This window comes from Myxocyprinus asiaticus, chromosome 3 (genome assembly GCF_019703515.2).
Source record: "Myxocyprinus asiaticus isolate MX2 ecotype Aquarium Trade chromosome 3, UBuf_Myxa_2, whole genome shotgun sequence".
NCBI classification, from domain to species: Eukaryota; Metazoa; Chordata; class Actinopteri; order Cypriniformes; family Catostomidae; genus Myxocyprinus; species Myxocyprinus asiaticus.
Window position 1 is genome coordinate 1,140,001 of NC_059346.1, and position 20,000 is coordinate 1,160,000.

Genomic DNA, 20,000 nt, shown 5'->3' on the forward strand with positions numbered 1-20,000 from the left:
AAAGCCTTTTTAACCCTTTAAGCTCTGAAAGTGTTTTTAAAGATTTCCTGTTTCAGTGGCATACCCAAAATTAAAGACTTATAACTCGACAAAAAAACAAAACAAAAACAAATAATAAGTAGGGTCAAGTGTTTGGTAACACTGTAAATACATCTTTTCAAATAGTTTAATGATATAGATTATGATACATTATAAGACTCTCAGCCTAAGAAACTGCTGGAAAATCACACAAAGCAATTGAGCCAAAAATTTACTTTTTTCTTATTTTTCATATTTGACATTATATATATATATATATATATCTGGGTGTAAATAAGGTGCTCTGAAAATTTATTTTGTTTTGTTCCCAATAATGTCAACTATATCATGTATCTAAGAAACATTTTGTGTTGATACGACAAAACAATCAAAACTTACATCATTACAATTATCATGGTGTCCAAAAGCATCTCCAAACAAATAAAACATAATAATTGTACATAAGAACTAATTACACATGCAAACACAACAATGACTAAAGGTTTGCATAGCATGCAGACATGATTTTAGTAATGAGATTTCACAGAATGAGTTTCATTCTGTGTCATTTGAGTCATCATTGAGTCTGTGTCATGTATTTGGCGCCATCTCCTGGTGGTCATATGTAACATTGTGCTTCATGTGGATTATCTAATGATCTATGCATCTGATTATCTTGTGTGTGGGCTCGTTTGAAAGATAATCACCTCCTCTAAGTAATGGTATGTGATGTTTTAGTTTCCGTTAATTTTTGGGAATTTATAAGTGAAAACACGTCATATAAGTAACACTAACATAATTGTCAAAGACATATACTTAGCTATTACTCACTATATTTGTGTCTGTGAGTAAAACAAATAGGCTGGTTGTATTCTACTCTTTGAGAGCTTTCCAACAACATATGACACATGACTATTTGATGAGTTTGATGTTTTTACTGATTATAATAATATGTACAATGCAAATTTAATAAATGATTAAAAACGCAACACTTCTGATTTATGAGCAAATTTCAAAGCACTTGTTCAGTTTTGGTCATAATGTCTACATGCATTGGAAAGTAGAGCTTCTAAGCTTTCAAACGATACCTATTATGTGTTTATCAAGACTGTAGTTATTAATATTTTGATAAGTATTTTTTTTTCGCGTGCAGGCCCATCTGAGCTTAAAGGGTTAAGATATCTTTAATTACTCTCTAATTTATTAATATCTGACATGTATTTCCAGATATCTAAAATACCAAATCTAACCATGTTGAAATACATACAGATATCAAAAATGAGCATTTTACTAGTTGTAATTCAATTGTTGTTATCAGGAATGGATATTTGTACTAGTAAAAATGCAGTTACAGATATCGTTAATGAGCATTTTTACCAGTAAGAAGTGCACTGCTGATATATGAAATTGGAATTTCAACTGGTAAGAAATTTCATTTTTCAAATCAAGAATGGATAATTCAACAAGTAATGAAGTCATTTTTTACAACAAGAATGAATGTTTTTACTATTGCAAATGTAATTACTGATATAAAAATGAGCACTTTCATTAATAGTAATTGCATTCCTGATAAAAGTGAACAGTGCCAAAAACAAAAAACATCCAGTGAGCGGCAGTTCTGTGGACGGAAACACCTTGTTGATGAGAGAGGTCAACACAAATAAATAAATGATAAAGTCTATGGTAACTCAGATAACCACTCTGTACAATTGTAGTGAGAAGAATATCATCTCTGAGATGCGGGTTGGCGCTGTTTTGGCGGCACGAGGGGGACCTACACAATATTAGGCAGGTGCTTTTAATGTTGTGGCTGATCGGAGTATTTTAACTACTACATCAAACCACTTTCTGTCATTTTAATTGTCAGTTCAATTACATAATTGTGATGGAATCAATAACGCATTTTAAAAACCGTTGGTCACTTAAGAAGGACGGTTTGCTTGAGCTTGGCATCTTTTAACTCCTCATTACTCCTCATTGTAAGACACACACAGTTTTACCTGATGTCTTCTTCGGTGACGGTGAATGCTTTACACAGCGGCTGCGAGGCGTTGAGCCATATGGCGGGGTTTTTCTCCGCCGCTGTGGACGTCTGGCCGGTGATTGGAGCTGAACTCATGTGTAAAGCGCTCGCGATCGCTGACAGAAGCGTCTCATCCGACGAGTCTGGACCAATACCTGCACAAAACACACACAATTGGCTTTTATCACCAATTACCAATTCTGATGTGACTGACAGAGCCAATGAGAGGCAGTCTTACTTTGTAAACCTTTGGGCAGCTCCATAGTCCTGAGCACTTCCTCTGTCACATCTGAAGATCTCAAACCCTTCAAACGCTTCTCCCAGAAGAGCTGAAGAAAACACAGACGAAAACAGATAAAACTCTCAACATCTGGACGATTCGGTACAGTTCCAACCAAAATGAAAATTCTGTCATTTATTCACCCTCATGTGGCTCCAAAGCTGTTTGCTGCTATTTTTTTTTAATGGAACTGCAGTTCGAAACGACAGATTAGTGACCATGACTGTCAAACTCCATAGAAGTGTCATAAAGGTAGTGCATTACATTTTAATGTACATAATAGATTTTATAGATTTCAATATATTTTATAATATAATAGATTTATGTGAGGAACTACAGAAGTCCTGAACTGCAAGGTAAAAAAAAATAAAAAATAAAAAAAATCACCTTTTATATATATATATATATATATATATTTTTTTTTTACTTTGCAGTTCAGGGTTTCTGTAGTTCCATTGTGTGTGTGTGTGTATATATATATATATAATTTTGGAAAATCTGCCTCTTTAGGAGAAAAATATTTCAGAGAAAAAATAATTCACAACGTAATTTTTTTTTGTAGGTTCCTAAGTGCCTTTCCCGAACCTATGTCCTACAAAAAACAAAAAATTACAGAAAAAAAAATAAAAAAAAATAAAAGGTGTTTTTCTCCTCGAGGAACTACGGAAGCCCTGAACTGCAAGGTAAAAAAAACAAATTCACCCTGTAAAATTATTTTAGATGTCTTCTTGTCCTTCCTGTGCCTATCTCCTTAAAAAAAATGTATTTAAAAATCTCTGAAATTGTTTTTGTTTTTTTTTCTTTCTGAATTTGTTTACTCTGAAAAAATCTGTTTCCTCTTTAGGAGATAAAAAAAAATTCTACATCCTACATAAAAATTATGTGTTGCCTCAAGGAGAACAAAAATCCTCCACGAGGAACTTTGGAAGCCCTGAACTGCAAGGTTTCTTAGTGCCTTTCCTCAGCCTATGTCCGACAAAAAAATAATAATAATAAAATTACAGAAAAAAATGTGTTGCCTCAAGGAGAAAAAAAATTCAGAGATAAAAAAAAATTAAATAATTTGTCCTAAATCCTACAAAAAAAACAAAACAAAAAAAATTTTCATTGAAAAAAATGTTGCCTCTTGAGGAGAAAAAATAAATTTAAAAAAAAATCAGAGAAAAAATGAAGTGTCAGATACAAATAAAATTAAGAGAAAAAAAAAATTCAGACAAAAATATTTTGTGGAGAAAAATCTCCGGAAGCGCAATAAGACACCTATCATAACTGTATTAATATAAATGTATTATAACTGGTTACACAGCGGCTGTTTGTGAACAAACTGCACTGTTCGCTCACGGGAGACATTAATAACAAGAGTCTAAAGCAGCTCATAAAGAGAGCAGGATTTATTGAACTGTAGACTTAAATAAAGCTCTTCAGGACTGTCATGGGGCTTGTAGAATTCATCCACCCCCTGCTTCACTAAAACAGTCCAATGTAAAGCCAAGCGTACACACATGACTTGCAGTCGGCGCCCTGCAACTCACAGTCCTGTTTTCATCATGCTGCTGTGAACATTTCAGTACTGTAGAGTATCAACTACACGACCATTCGTCCCCGACTGAGGCCATGTGTACACTGGTATTAAGATGAGTTTTGGGTGATCCTTTCATGAATGTACAAGCGAGACATCACCGTTACACCTGGTCGTCTCTTTTGACCACTTGTGTTCAGATGTGTGTTATATGAGTGTTTACGAGAGGGCTGAGGTCACATGGTCTTTTCATTGATGGCATGGCAACGTTCCATTAGTTGCAGCAGATGCTCTCTGCCTCTGTTGGCATTGCCTACATGTGCACCACCACGTCTCCAGAGCTCTCCGTCTCGTTGAGGCTTGTTGGTCCAGCCTCCTCAATCTCCCTGTGCTACTGATCAGAGTACTCATGTTTAAATAAATATGGCTGTGCAACAACTTGTATCTCCTCTTCTCCTCTTAAATCAAAATCTTCTGACATGTTTGTTTAAATATGCTTCAATTTGTTTACAGCGTTCGGTCTGTACAGCGTTCCTTCTACTCATTTGTAAACAGTGCTGCTCTTCCAGGTGTGTCGCGCATCTGTCATTTCTCTCATGAACATGCCAACACCAACACGTCACACGAGTGACCTCCACCCGCTTGTGAACGTGCATAACGGAAGTGATGATTTATAGTTAAAAAGTACTTAAATATTGATCTTTTTCACATCAAAAGTGATCATACCGCTTCATAAGACATTCATTTAGTCGTATGGGTGACGTTAATGCTGATTGTGCTTTTTAGAGCATCAAAAATCATATCACCATCCACTTCCATTATAAGGACCTTGTGAGCCGAGATATTTTTCTATTTTTCTTCAAATGTGTTCTGGTGAAGAAAGAAAGTCATACGCATATGGGATATAATGAGAGAATTTTCATTTTTGGGTGAACTATATTAATTCTTCTGTTAAAACTTGTGTATTATTCAAGCTGTAAAGTTGTTTAAATCATAATTTTAAGGTTTTGGGGTTTACAGCGTCACGTCGTCATGGCAACAAAGTTGTAAAATTGGCTATAACTTTCCACAGATGCGGTTAGTAAATCTATTATTATCTTTATCACACTAAAATCATGTTAACACACATATTGTTTCTTAAATATAGTGTGTGATCTCTGAGCAGGAAACAGAATATGGTTTAGACAGGACCTCCACATCTTCTGTCTGTGTGCAGTGACCTCTAGTGGTGAACACAAGCTTAAAGCAGACACTGAACACACATGTGCATGTGTATCTCGAAGTTACTTGTTCTAAGGGCAGCAGAGCTGATCTGATCTGATCTGATCTGAGGTCAGTGTTTGAGTCTCACCTGTCGAGGTTGTTCTGTGGCTTTCTGCAGGTCTGTTTTCACTTTGTTGTTTGGATGATTGACCACTTTAGTGACGGGCTGCTTGAAGATGGACGCAGTTTGTCTGATGGGGAGAGCGGTGTTCAGATCCGGCTTCCCCTATGAAGGGCAAAAGAGAGAGAGATATATATTTTATATATGCAATTAATAAAAATGTCACCTTATTTGATTACAAATGTATTTTCTATCCTTTTATTTGTGTGTGTATTAATGCTTTGGCAATATTGTATGCAAAACAATGCCAATAAATTTTAACATTCCAGAGGTAACAGACCCTTACAGAAAATGCTGTGGCAGCACTATGCTTTTGATAAACATTCAAACTGTGGTGTGACAACAACAAAATAATCTACATAGTCACATTCCTGAGAATGAGAGCTTTCATTTGATATATGACATGCCATATGAAACACTTTCATATTAATATTTATAATTCTACATCATTACCAAAAGGTGGCGCTCATTTGCGACACGGAGGCTTTCAGATCTTATCTTTATGCAACATAAATGCAAAAGTGATGGAGTTCTGTGAAACACTCCGATTCTAAGCTTTGAAATGGTACCACATTTGCCTGACTTATGGATCTGAGGACTTTTATTTTGTAATCCTAAACTTATTACACGCTCCAGGCCACTCCCATGGTGCCCATTCCGGGCTCGTGTAAGAGGTTTAACTTTGATGAGTGAGGTCCAGTCAAAAGACACTAATAGCAACTCTCTAAAGTATCAGCACTATGGAGCTTTTTTGGACAACTGTTTACAAATTTAATAATAATTTTACAAACTTAAGTGAGACTAAACCCACGGCAAAGCTCCAAGGATGTAGTCTACTTCTGCGACTCATAGACATGCGTGCAGGGCAGAAGTGGGTCAGAGGGTGCGGCGCAATTAAAGCCATGTGGGCACACCTCTGTAACGTCTACAGGGACACAGAACGGTTCTACACCATCATATACGCATGATCTTCAGGGCTGCAAAACCATTAAGATGACCGTTCATCAACAATATGAAAGTTCTTCCTCATGATTCAAATAAATGACAACTTATTTCATTTTTGACTATTGACTGTTAAAGGGTTAGATCAGCCAAAAATGAAAATTCTGTCATCATTTACTCACCCTTATGTTGTTACAAACCCTGTTGATGTTAGAAGTTGGGCAGAATAAAAGCCTTAGTCACCATTCACTTTCACTGTATGGAAAAAAATAGTGAAAGTGAATGGTGACTGAGACTGTGAACATTCTAAACATCTTTTGCGTTCCATGTAAGAAAGTCAAATGGGTTTGGAACAACATGAGGGTGAGTAAATAATGACAGAATTTTTTTTTTTTTGGCTGAACTGTCTCTTTAAGAGTTAATGTATATGATCAGTGATCATATACATAAAAAAATGTGTTGTGCACAGACACGCAGAGAACACGTTAAACACACAAACACGCTCAAACACTCACACAATTGGAGGCAATTGCACTTCCTGTATATCCTCACCGTCTGATTGAATGTGGACAGACGTCAGAGCACAGTCAGTTTAACCTGATTTTCGTGGCTAAATGTCTGTGTATGTGAAAGGAATGAGTTAATATTAAATGTGTTATGTGTGCTACACATGTAGTTTAATCAGCACAGATATTAATATCACACAGAGCTCATGTGAGGAGTGTGTACAGTTACACATTCTTTACATACTACATCGACATGTGTTTTCTGCTGCCATTCACATAATACTCTCATAACACTGGACCAGACAGATATTTACCTCAAGAAAACACACAAACACATCAAAACTCACCAAGTGAAAGTAAATATTGTTTTGTGTTCAGTACCTTTGTCATGCTGAGGATGTCGCTGCGCATTCTCTGTTTGTTCTTCTGCATTTTGCTGGGCATCATTTTGCCCGTGCGAAAATCGAAACATCCCAGATCCACTGAGTTGCCGAGGTAACGGGATAACTGTGGCTTACTCCTGAACTTCTTTCCTGTCGGACTGAACAGTCAACATTCTCAGATCAAAACGCTGATGTGGTAAAACTGTCCGGCATGTTGTTTTCCCTCCATTTATGAATGGATAAAATCAAGAAAAATAATGCAGAATTTTCAAGTCTGAAATATTCAAACATGTTACAACAACACCATAAACTCTTGTAGGATATAAATATAATATAAAATAAATGTAATCTCTTTTAAAATGGACAAATAAACAGTGTTGGGTAAGTTAATCCTAGTACAAATTACTAACGGATTAATTCATTGCAAAAGTAATTACACTACTTTCTAAAATACTGTTCATACATTTTTTTGTTTTTCTGCTCAACAAATTCAAAATAATGTCTATTTTCTCCTTGTTCATTGTCACACACTCTTCAGCTGTCACAGAAATGCAAACAGACGTGCATATGAACATATTAATTCACATTTCAATTGTATTTTATATATTTTTTAGAAGTATTTGTAACCCAAGTAATGTAATTAAAAGTCATTACTTTCAGTGAAAGTCAGTAACTGTAATCTGATTACAAGAATTTAAAATGTAATGTGTTACACTACTTTTTTGTGCCTAAAAGTAATTGGATTACAGTAACTAATTACTTTGTAATCTAATTACACCCAACACTGCAAATAAAGAGACATTTTTAAAACTGTTTGTGGGTCAATGGCTAATTATTCTTTTTTTAAGCTATTCAAAACAAACTTTATAATATATCATATGTGTATATTCAATTTACACAAAACAGTCAGGTCTCCTAAGCAACCAAATTGGCCCGGTTGCTAGGGTGGGTAGAGTCACATGGGGTAACCTCCTCGTGGTCGCTATAATGTGGTTCTCGCTCTCGGTGGGGCGCGTGGCGAGTTGTGCATGGATGCCGCGGTGGATGGCGTGAAGCCTACACACGCGCTATGTCTCCATGGTAACGCGCTCAACAAGTCACGTGATAAGATGCGCGGATTGACGGTCTCAGACGTGGAGGCAACTGGGATTCGTCCTCCGCCACCCGGATTGAGGTGAGTCACTACGCCACCACGAGGACTTAGAGCGCATTGGGAATTGGGCATTCCAAATTGGGGAGAAAAAGGGGAAAAAATCCAAAAAAATAAATACATTAATTTACACAAAATGTATGAATGTATTGAATGTACCTCTACAATGATGAACATGCTTTCAATTTCTGAGCTCAAAGTCATTTTGGTATTTTTTCTGGGGCTTACAGTAAAAAATGTCAAGTTGTGTAACCGTCCAGAGACAGTAAAAATAAATAAATAAAGTCTCATCAAAAGCTGAAAATCTTGAAAAAATAAAAAAAAAGTTGGCATAAGTAGTTTGGAATAATATTTTTTATTAAATATTGAAACAATTTTGGTCACGAAATCAGTCATGTGGTGTAACTAACAAAACTACCTTTTACCTACAAAAATTAGTTTGAAAAGATTTTTTTAAATGACTGATTAAGTTGTGTGTACTTAAATGTAACAATAAAATAATACTTTTTAAATGCAATCTTTAAATTGCCTTTTAAAGCATCAGGCAAATGCCTTTTTATCCGTTTGAAGTAAAGAAGTAAACAGATCAGAAGCATTAAATAAAAGGACAGGAAATATTGTACGAGACATAAGAAGCAAAAACAAAGATTCACTTCATAAATCATCTTTTTCAGATATTAAAGAGGCTCTGACGTCATTTATCAGGCTAAACCACACGGTTTCAAACCCACATCCACAGAAGTGCTGAACCTTTAAGTGACGGTACCACACCACAGTTCAACAGGACTACATTAACCCCGTACATGACCACCGTACAGCCGAAACATCTCCACAGAAGAGGAACATCGAGGTAGCAGGAGAAGTGCTGGACCTGAGAGAACTAGTCAGGCCTCGACAGTAATGAAGACCTGAGGGCAGGTGTGAGAGAGTTCTGCTACATCTTACGTTGGTTGACCATATACATGTGTTTTTGTGCACTGTCGTTGGAAATTCTGCTGATTTAAATATATTAATACTATAACGTTATCTAGCTGGTGAAAATTACAAGCCGTGATTTGCAGGTGATAGCAGAGGTGCACACGGGACCCAATCTTGCGTTCGCAGATAAAACGGTACCCCTGTTTTATGCATAATGTGTACAACATTCACACCCTCATACAACCCACTCCAGATGAATTATTTAGTGTTATTATACATGTTAAGATCTAATAACTGGGAAGGTCACTGGTTGGATAATGATTTAGGCGGATACATTTAAAAAACTGCATTTTCAGGGGGTCTGGGTATCTCAGCGAGTATTGACGCTGACTATCACACCTGGAGTCACGAGTTTGAATCCAGGGCGTGCTGAGTGACTCCAGCCAGGTCTCCTAAGCAACCAAATTGGCCCGGTTGCTAGGGAGGGTAGAGTCACATGGTGTAACCTCCTCGTGGTCACGATTAGTGGTACTTGCTCTCAGTGGGGTGCGTGGTAAGTTGTGCATGGATCACGGAGAGTAGCATGAGTCTCCACATGCTGTGAGTCTCCGCGGTGTCATGCACAACGAGTCACGTGATAAGATGTGTGGATTGACGGTCTCAGAAGCGGAGGCAACTGAGACTTGTCCTCCGCCACCCGGATTGAGATAAGTAACCACGCCACCACGAGGATCTAAGCAATGGGAATCAGGCATTCCAAATTGGGGAGAAAAGGGGATACATTTTTTTTTTTTTTAAATGGCGTTTTCGAAACGCTCTCCGTCCACACTGCCACTTTCAAGCATTTTCCAAAAGTTGCTTATCCACACTAAAACATATGAAAACACTTAAATCCTCTTAAAGCCGTTCCATGTACTCGTGTTTCGTCGCCGGTCAGCAATTCCGAGTAAACTTTGCATCGCCTTTGAAGGAATGCAACGTGAAGGTTGTACAAACTCATATTTAACAACGCTCTCAAAGTGAATAACAGGCACAATAACAGCGCTACAATGTGGGCCACCATCTTGATTGTTTTGGGTTGAATGGATCACATGACAACTAATACCTCATCGTTTTTAGATATCTCCGTCTTCCCCATCCACACTACAACGCGAACATGCCATTTTCAAATGTATCCACTTGGATACATTTTCATAAATTTTGCTGTCAAAAACGCCATCTCAGTGTGGACGGATGGCCATAATGTAGAAAAAAAAAAGATGCGTTTTCAAACGACAATGATTTCGTGTGGACATGGCTTTAAATGTTAAAACTGATGTCATTTAAAAATAAAAACATGTACATGTACAAACATGTTTTGAATTTTTACCTGCACTTTACTTGTGTAACCTGTCCTGCTCGACCCGCTCCGAGCGGGATTCGAACCGGGGACTCCGGCATGGGAGGCGTGCGCCCTAACGAGGAGACTAAAGGCTACAGCCCCTACCGTCAGTTGCTAGTGTGCCTCGAGGCCAAGGGAGTGAGGTTTGCACACCGCACAGCTACCTACCAGCTGGCTACCATTACACTTGCACAAATTTCCACTGTTATTCATCAGTTAGAATAGGTTGATAATTAGAACCACCATATTTCTCGAGCAAAAATGTGTTTGTAGACTTAGTTATCATGGGAGTTGCTAAACTTAAAAAGTTCTTTTTTTTTTTTTTTTTGATAACATGTGGGACCAAAGAAAATATTGTGAGGAAAAGTACAATTCTGAACTACAAGTCTGACCGGGCCAGCAGCAGAAGGCTTATTGCTGAGCCCTGCTGGTGCATGTAATCCAATTACACAATGTTTTATTTGTTGAACAGATTAAACTGGGACTATTGCAACACTTTGTGTCGTAACATCAGAGGTCTCAGAAACAGAAAGCAGCAGAGTCGGCACATATCTGACTCAATTAAACACGGCCTCATGGCAACATGCCAAAATTCAGTTTATTACCATTTCACTTATATAAACCTGTATGTGCTCACAATCTAATACACACATTCACAACTCAACACCACTCCCTCACACCCACACGTGCATTATGGCTTGATATGCAAATGTGTGGTAACGCTTTAGTTTTACTCAAACCAGTCTAACCATGAAAAACAGCACAGGTGTTGAATGACAGGCCGAGAGTTGAGCAGCATCTCAACTCTAAACACACACTGTCAGTTGAGATAAAAATACATTTCATGGCGCTATAATAATATGTGCAGTAAGTAGTAAACATGGTGGCTTGATGATAATCAGTGTGCTGCTGTATGATGTTAATATACACCAGATGCAGCATGGAATTTACACAGAATGCATGTAGACGGTAAAATGAAACAGACTACATCTGAATGTACACTGTGTCTACACCGGACGAGTGCGACACGTCCTGACGTGACAAAACTAGTTCATTCACCGTTATTATCACGGTCCACAGCCGGATGGATCGCATTGCACTGCGACACGCTTTCACTGTTTGACAAACCCCATTTATATTTTTGTCACGCTGTGTAGCTACTCCAGTCACATTATTTTCCCTGTCAGTCTGAAATGGAATCTTTTTCTTTTTTAAATATCATGTGTGTGAACTGCTTATATGAATTGTATTCAATATGTATTTAAACAGCTTCTTAAGTTGCACTAAAGCAAACTCATAATGTTTCTGGCCTACTCATTTAAATCATCTTGAGTTTCCAGTAATATGTATATGCAGTTGGAACATAATGTTATGTGTAAAATTATTTTGCAATTCGAAAATTTGCCGTTCTGGCCCTTCTTTGGTATTCAGTCATTTTGGACCGAAATACATTTTCCTCTTTTAATAAAAATGGTTTCCTTTATCTGAGCAGTACAAGACTTGGTGACATTTCCTCCATTTGCCATCTGAACATACAAAAACAAATTGGGCTTTATTTGATAAGTCTAAGTGGTTGTAAAAAAAAAACCAAAAAGACACCTTTGGTATTCGTGATCTAAATTGTCCGACCATTGGAAAACAAGAGCTTTTTTTATCTGTCAAATACAATCAATAAATCAGCCACAATGCAGAAAAAAACAGACAGAAATTACAGGGTGAGACTCTAAAATATCCTCAGTGCAAAACACACACACACACCCACTCACACACAAATGAACTGGTGAGACTATAACACAGAGATTTTTTTTATTTACATTTGTAAAACAAAAAAACAATAAATCAGTCACAATGCTAAACACACACACTCAGATATGAAGGGGTGAGACGATAGCACACTCACAATGCAGAACACACACACACACACACACACACACACACACACACACACACACACACACACACATACACACACACATACAGAACCAGGGCATTAACAAGTGGAGCTTTACAGCATCTTTTGCTGTACATTTTTGCAAAATGTACTCTGATTCTTCTGTTTTATACTCTAACTGTATTTTAAGAATTGTGCAGTTCATTTCTGTTTCTTGATGTTGACATTATTATGCATTTACTTTGAGTTATTACATTTTTATGTTTAAAATAAATTATTGGTAGAAAAATGTTTATTCTGTGTTTTCTCTTTGTAACACCATGGTCAGGTTTGATTGCTAACAAACTGACACTTCAAATAAATTTAAAATGCTAAACTTTGATAAATAATAGTTTGATAATGTCTAAATATATATATAAATGCACATCTTGTGATGAAATATAAAATTAGTTTACAACAAGTCATCAGACTACACAGTATGTGTCTACAGTCATCTACTGGCTGTTACTGGCATGACATGGTGTTCAAATCATGTTATTTATATTTTGTTCACCAGATGGCAGCAATCTGCCTCCAATTTATGTCACATTCTCATATTTTAGAAGTTTTATTTTGTATTTTTTCAAAAATGTGCTTATTTGTATATGCAAATTAATGGTAACATTTTGAAATGTACATGTAAATAAGATCAAAATAGCATAAAATACCAAAAGAAATGCATAATTGTATTGTTCTTAGTTCAGGGAAGAAGAAATGGAATCATTATTAGCTTAAAAAGGGGGGGGGTTACACTGACCCCTCTGGTCAAAAATGACTGTGGATACCAAAGTGAGGTGCCCTTTTTCAATAACACAGGAGGGCTATGTGTGAATGTGTGAAACCTCTTACAGCTATTTTATGAGCATCTATAATAATAATTATATTTAAGCAATATCTCCCAAGCTAGAGTGATGTTGTACTGAACAGAAGTTTTCATCAATGTTTTCATTTATAATGTGACACTCTGTTGTGCAGCAATTAATTTGACAAAGCAGAGACCAATGTTGTGTTTTGGGTTATGCTGTGAAGATCTTTACTGAAGCACTTCATTAACTGATTAAAAAAATGCAATGGTATGTTGAAAAGTAATTGTTCTATTTTCATTTAATTAAAGTTTTTTTTTTAATTATTATTCATTTGATTAGACACTATTTTGCTGATGAAATTGATTCAATTTAAAACATGCGGGGAAAAAACGGAAATTAGAGAAAACGAATAAAACTGATTTCATAGGATCCTATTTAAAAAACGTGCAATTGGTTTAATTTATTATTTACACTGATACATTTAACTTTGTTAAATAGCCTAAGGAAGAGTATTCAATGCCATATTACCTATTTATTTATTTATATATTTATTGTTATTTTTGTGGTACTGACTACCGAAATGTTGGTACCGTGACAACACTAACTGGTACAGTAGCTGGGTTTTCATTCACATATTTTAATGTGAATTTTGGGATGTCGCATAAAAAAATGCTGGATAGAAACACCAAGATGTGAATAAAAATGTATACGCCCGCTTGAGGTGGATCAGTTTTAATTCGATAAGAAGACATGCTCATAAACTACAATGGAAACACATTTACCAGATATTTTCCCCTAGAATTTATGAGGAATATAGATGCACATCAAAAAAAGTCTCGAGACTTTGCCTTAATTTTTTTTTTTCTCTGTGCTGCGGCTGAATTCTGACGTAACTCTGCAGCGACCAATGGTTTTGGGCCACAAACACTAAAAGAGTCAGAGATGAGTCAAAACGGAGTTTAAAACACACCCAGCCCAACACACGCAGGGCAGGGCCCTGGCTTTGACATACACCAAAAAATGTGACCGCAACCAGTCACAGAAGACAAAACAACTTTTTTCAAGCAACTTATGTCATTTTCAGAGAGCTGATATTAGCAGAAAGTGTGTAAGAGTTCCTGTCTGTGAGCCACAAGCGGTTGTCCTGAAGTAACTGTGGAAAGGAAGATTATATCACAACAGTAAAGTGAATTTTCTTTAGCTTGAAAAAGTCAGAACTCTCGCTGGATCAAAAGCGTTTCCGGTCGCCTGCTTGGACGCTCTCAAGCGCTGTTAAACAGACAAACGGACATGAGAGAGATCTGACGGGGGGAGGGGAACAGCCGCATGGATGCTTCTTGCTAACTGTTTATGTTTTTAGCTGAGCCTTCAGCACATTAACCCCCTCAGCAAACAGTGTACAACATGAATATACATTCATAGGCCTGCATTTACTTAACACAGCGATTTACACAATGACAATGACGAACACATTCAAAAGATAGACAGATGACTGATCGTGATTCTAACTGACTGACCCATTTCCTTACAGACTAGTTCACTGGATCGATCAATCAACAACACACAGAACACCGTATAGTCAGTCCAGCATCGGTTAGCTAAAAGACATGTAACAATTCTGGTTCTGATTCCATTTAAAAATGATTACGTTAACGATTATTTGGTAACTTGCTGTACCAAAATACATGCTGTTAGAAGATGCGCCACTCGTGATGGATATTTTCTTTAGTAGACGATTTGAATTTCTTTCATTTTAATCACTCGTATCAGTAGCTGGGTTTCTATCCACGTATTTTTATGCACATTTTGGGATATCGCATAAAAACCACTGGATGGAAACACCAAGATGCAAATAAAATCTTCAAAATGCACACCAAAAATTAGAGATAGACCGGTTTTACCAATTAATTGGTGCCGACAGTTGCTTTTTGTAACTATTGGTTATCTGTAAAAATCAGTGCCGACAGTTGTTTTTTGTAACTATCGGTTATCTGTAAAAATTGGTGCCGACAGCTGCTTTTTATAGTTATCGGTTATCTGTAAAAATATGTGCCGATAGTTGCTTTTTATAGTTATCGGTTATCTGTAAAAATCTGTGCCGATAGTTGCTTTTTGTAACTATCGGTTATCTGTAAAAATCGGTGCCGACAATTGTTTTTTGTAACTATCGGTTATCTGTAAAAATTGGTGCCGATAGTTGCTTTTTGTAACTATCGGTTATCAGTAAAAATCGGTGCCGACAGTTGTTTTTTGTAACTATCAGTTATCAGTAAAAATCGGTGCAGACAGTTGCTTTTTGTAACTATCGGTTATCTGTAAAAATCTGTGTGATAGTTGCTTTTTGTAACTATCGGTTATCTGTAAAAATCGGTGCCGACAGTTGCTTTTTGTAACTATCGGTTATCAGTAAAAATCTGTGCGGTAGTTGCTTTTTGTAACTATCGGTTATCAGTAAAAATCGGTGCCGACAGTTGTTTTTTGTAACTATCGGTTATCAGTAATACTCTGTGCCGACAGTTGTTTTTTGTAACTATCGGTTATCAGTAAAACTCTGTACCGACAGTTGCTTTTTGTAACTATCGGTTATCTGTAAAAATCTGTGCCGATAGTTTCTTTTTGGAACTATCGGTTATCTGTAAAACTCTGTGCCGACAGTTGCTTTTTGTAACTATCGGTTATCTGTAAAACTCTGTACCGATAGTTGCTTTTTGTAACTATCGGTTATCAGTAAAACTCTGTGCCGACAGTTGCTTTTTGTAACTATCGGTTATCTACAAAAATCTGTGCCGATAGTTGCTTTTTAGCAAGACTTTCACGCACTGTTGCACTTGTGTATATGGTTGAGTGACAATAAAGGGATTTGAATAGATTTTTGTAACTATCGCTTATTTGTAAAAATCAGTGCTGATAGTTGCTTTTTGGAAGTATCGGTTATCTGTAAAAATCAGTGCCGATAGTTGCTTTTTGTAACTATCAGTTTTCTGTAAAAATTGGTGCCGATAGTTGCTTTTTGTAACTATCAGTTTTCTGTAAAAATTGGTGCCGATAGTTGTCGATATTTATTTATTTATTTTATTTTTTTAAGTAGTCCTCCATGTTTCTTTGTGGCCAATGCTGAAGGATTCTACAGTTAGAATGGCTTGATTCTACAGTATAACAGTAGCCTCTAGAGGTGAAATAAAAACAATCACGTGGTATTTGCATCTATTATATATCATGTTTCATCATTGACAATTTTCATCCATATCTTTATCCTCACTTTAATGCATATTTTGTTATTTTGATTAGATACTCAAGTGTACTAAATTGATCCGAAACGTGGCCCTTCAGCACATACATCATGTCTTCAACTTCATATCTTCTGAATAATAATAAACCTTATTCCTCATTAAACATCATCTAGTTAAAATTTATATTTATATACACAAAACCCTTCATCTGTTGAATAGCTAGGCTATAAAAAGCTTAATTTGGAAAATACTTAATAATAGAGCACTATAATGGAGCCATGCCTCTGTCATTTCAAAATAAGAGTCTCCGGTGTGTTTCAGGCTTGTTTATAGTTAGAAGTCCTGCATTATGCACCAAATCTTCATTTTTCTGGTTATTATTGGGGTTTTAGACTCTTGTAGCCTCAATGTCTGTACACATCACAGTAAGGAAAGTAACTAGTGGCATGACATGAGACAAAGTTCTTTAGTGTTTTGTCTGCGTGCTATAAAACGAGTATTTTATCAAAACAATTTTTTTTAAATAATTTTAAAAAACAGTCGATTGAGCTTAACTTGTGTTGAACCCGGAATATTCCTTTAAGGAAAGTAGTGTGGTAGTTTCTGGTGCTATTGAGTGTTTCTGGGAGGAAATAAATTCAAATGTGCCTTTTACCCAGCAGGGCCTTTAGCCACATCATACCCTACTATTCTTCATAATTATTTATAGTAAATTTCAATTTAAGACAACAAAACTCTGTTCTGAATGTTTATCTTTACAGTCAACAAATCAAAATGTTCTGGAGTGGCAGTAAATAATACTTTACAGTAGAAGAATTACACTCTCTTGAACACACGCAGCTGAACAAGGTTTATTGCAAATGACTCAACACGCACACACAACCAACACTGACAGGAAGTTTCTTGGAGTGACGCCTGTTGTGTGAGAAACAATAAAGCAAATGCAGCTCATTAGTGTGTTGGAGCACACATGCAGCAGAGCTGTAGAGAGACACAGGTCACCCGAGGTGTGCGTGAGCGTGTCAGGATGAACAATGCTAATCCCAGAATCCTTTAGTTTAAGCAGCATTGTCAAGATGCCCCTTTGACCTCTCAACAAAGACCTTTACATGGTGTGACAAAACGATGAACTGCATGAATGAAGAGCGACATGAAAAAAGAGAATGTTCTAGACCTTATCAAACAGTTCAGCTTGAAGACACTGATAACAGCATATAAAATGGATGATAAAACTGGTGGGAAAAAAAATCCCATAGACAGAAATGCCCTAGTAACCAATTTAGCAACATCCTGGCACACACACAACACCCTAGCAACATGGTGGTGAATTCTGCACAGGCAAAGTGAATACATGATTCACTAGATCCACGTTCTCCAGAAAACAGGCAGTTCTGAGGCAAACGGTCCAGAGGGATTTCAGCTGTTTTGTGACTTAATGAAAACATGTACAAATTCAGTCTGGAGAGGAAGTCAATGTTCTGTGAGTAACGCATCATCACTGCCAGTAAATGCAGTAAAGTCAAACGCAGTTGTGTGAGTTTAACGCCCCACTGAGGACCACACATTGATTAAACACTGAAGCATACAATGCAGATGCAAAGCAGTGCAACAAACACGCAGTGCATTCCCACCAGTGAGATTTAGACTAGGAGTTGCAACGAATTGCATTTTGTAACTACGTTGTAAACAACTAGTGAAATAAAATCATTTTACGGTTAATTTTATATTACAGTGACAGTATATATCACACAATCATATACCTTTGTCTTTAGATTTGTGCCAGTCAAGTCTTAAATAAAAACTCAAAATATAGTTGCATTTGACACACACGAGGCACGGCCCAAAGGACATACAAATGGGATTTGATGTGGATTGCAAAACCACAATGCTCCTCCCAAGTAGAATTCAAACCTGTACGAAGGCCGTCAAAATAACATTTGAAATATATTTGTTGAATTTGAGATAAAAATGCACTTAAACAGGCGCAATGCAACAACTAAAGCAGAATGCAGGTGTTTTGAGACACGTTTTAAAGGTTGAATTTTCATTTAAATTGATATGCCGTTTAAAAACAATACATCACCCCTGCCCGAGACGCTGAAAAAACAGCGAGAGATGGCACAACTGTAAACAAACATTCGTCTAGCATATGCTCCCATAGAAAAACACAGACGCGTTCAGTGTGAAGCATTAGGCACGTACACACAACTATATATATATATATTTTTTGCTCCCCTTTTCTCTCCAATTTGGAATGCCCAATTCCCAATGCGCTCTAAGTCCTCGTGGTGGCATAGAGACTCACCTCAATCAGGGTGGCGGAGGACGAATCCCAGTTGCCTCCGCGTCTGAGACCATCAATCCGCGCATCTCATCACATGACTTGTTGAGTGTGTTACCGCGGAGACATAGCATGTGTGGAGGCTTCAGGCTATTCTCCGCGGCATCCACGCACAACTCACCACACGCCCCACCGAGAGCGAGAACCACATTATAGTGACCACGAGGAGGTTACCCCATGTGACTCTACCCTCCCTAGCAACCGGGCCAATTTGGTTGCTTAGGAGACCTGGCTGGAGTCACTCAGCACGCCCAGGATTCAAACTCACGACTCCAGGTGTGATAGTCAGCGTCTTTCCTTGCTAAGCTACCCAGGTTCCCTCACAAAACAATATTTAATTTAAAAAAAAAAACACTGTGGTACCGCCGGTATAATGAAGTTTGTGGTAGTATTATGGCACCGGTATAGGCTACTGTGCAACACAAAGTTAACATAGATCATCAATTTACTTTTTTTTTTTTTACATAATATTTGAGAATGTGAACTGGATAAATCTTTTGAATTTATATCACGCACATTTGCTAACAGTCAGATATGCAAACAATCGCTATAACACGGTGCTGATTGGTTTATATTGATTTGTTGCGCCAACATCTATTAAAAAAATCTGATGTTGCCAATATTTCATTGAAAAAAATTCTTATTTAGATTGTCAGCCCTGTTGACAGCCCCATCCTGCACCCTTCTGATCTGCAGTCCAGCACAAAGTCTGACGGATGTCCAAAGTAAATAATGCTAATGAGCTTCATTTACATTGATCTCCAGATTTACAGCATTCACACATACAGTAGATCAGTCTGTACACGCTTTACACCAAACAACTTTAAATTCTCCTGGCAGGCGAAATTAGTATATTAATACAGATTTATCATTGAACGCAACTGATGAAGCAGTTCTTTCCAAACAGGAAGTGATTCAGTGAATAAAGACCACATGACTGCTCGCGTCTGCTGACATAGTGAGTGACACTTCCATCTTTTTTGGTCAAAGCCGAGAAAGGCTTTTTTCATGAGGTGACTATGTCACTGTTACTCACTCATCCTGCAGCGTTTGTGCTCCAGACATGAATGATCCCTCAAATCACGTGTGTTGTTAAGGAGAGATGTGCTGTTACTTACTAACAGATCATCTAAAGAAAAACCCCATAGACTTACATTGAAGGATGAACTACAGTCATATCTAGAAAGCA

At 37.1% G+C, this 20,000-nt stretch overlaps 1 protein-coding gene across 2 annotated transcripts in view; it reads right to left on the reverse strand.

The window, feature by feature from the left end:
* The window catches only part of mbd2 (methyl-CpG binding domain protein 2), a 48,814-nt gene that overhangs the window by 20,037 nt on the left and 8,777 nt on the right, over positions 1–20,000 (reverse strand). For both annotated transcript variants that reach the window (XM_051668063.1, XM_051668055.1), the window contains exons 2-5: positions 7,054–7,213; positions 5,192–5,329; positions 2,280–2,370; positions 2,019–2,196 (exon numbers count right to left, since the gene is read on the reverse strand). In XM_051668063.1, the coding sequence (XP_051524023.1) occupies positions 2,019–2,196; positions 2,280–2,370; positions 5,192–5,329; positions 7,054–7,213 (567 nt within the window). The remainder of the gene's footprint in view (positions 1–2,018; positions 2,197–2,279; positions 2,371–5,191; positions 5,330–7,053; positions 7,214–20,000) is intronic.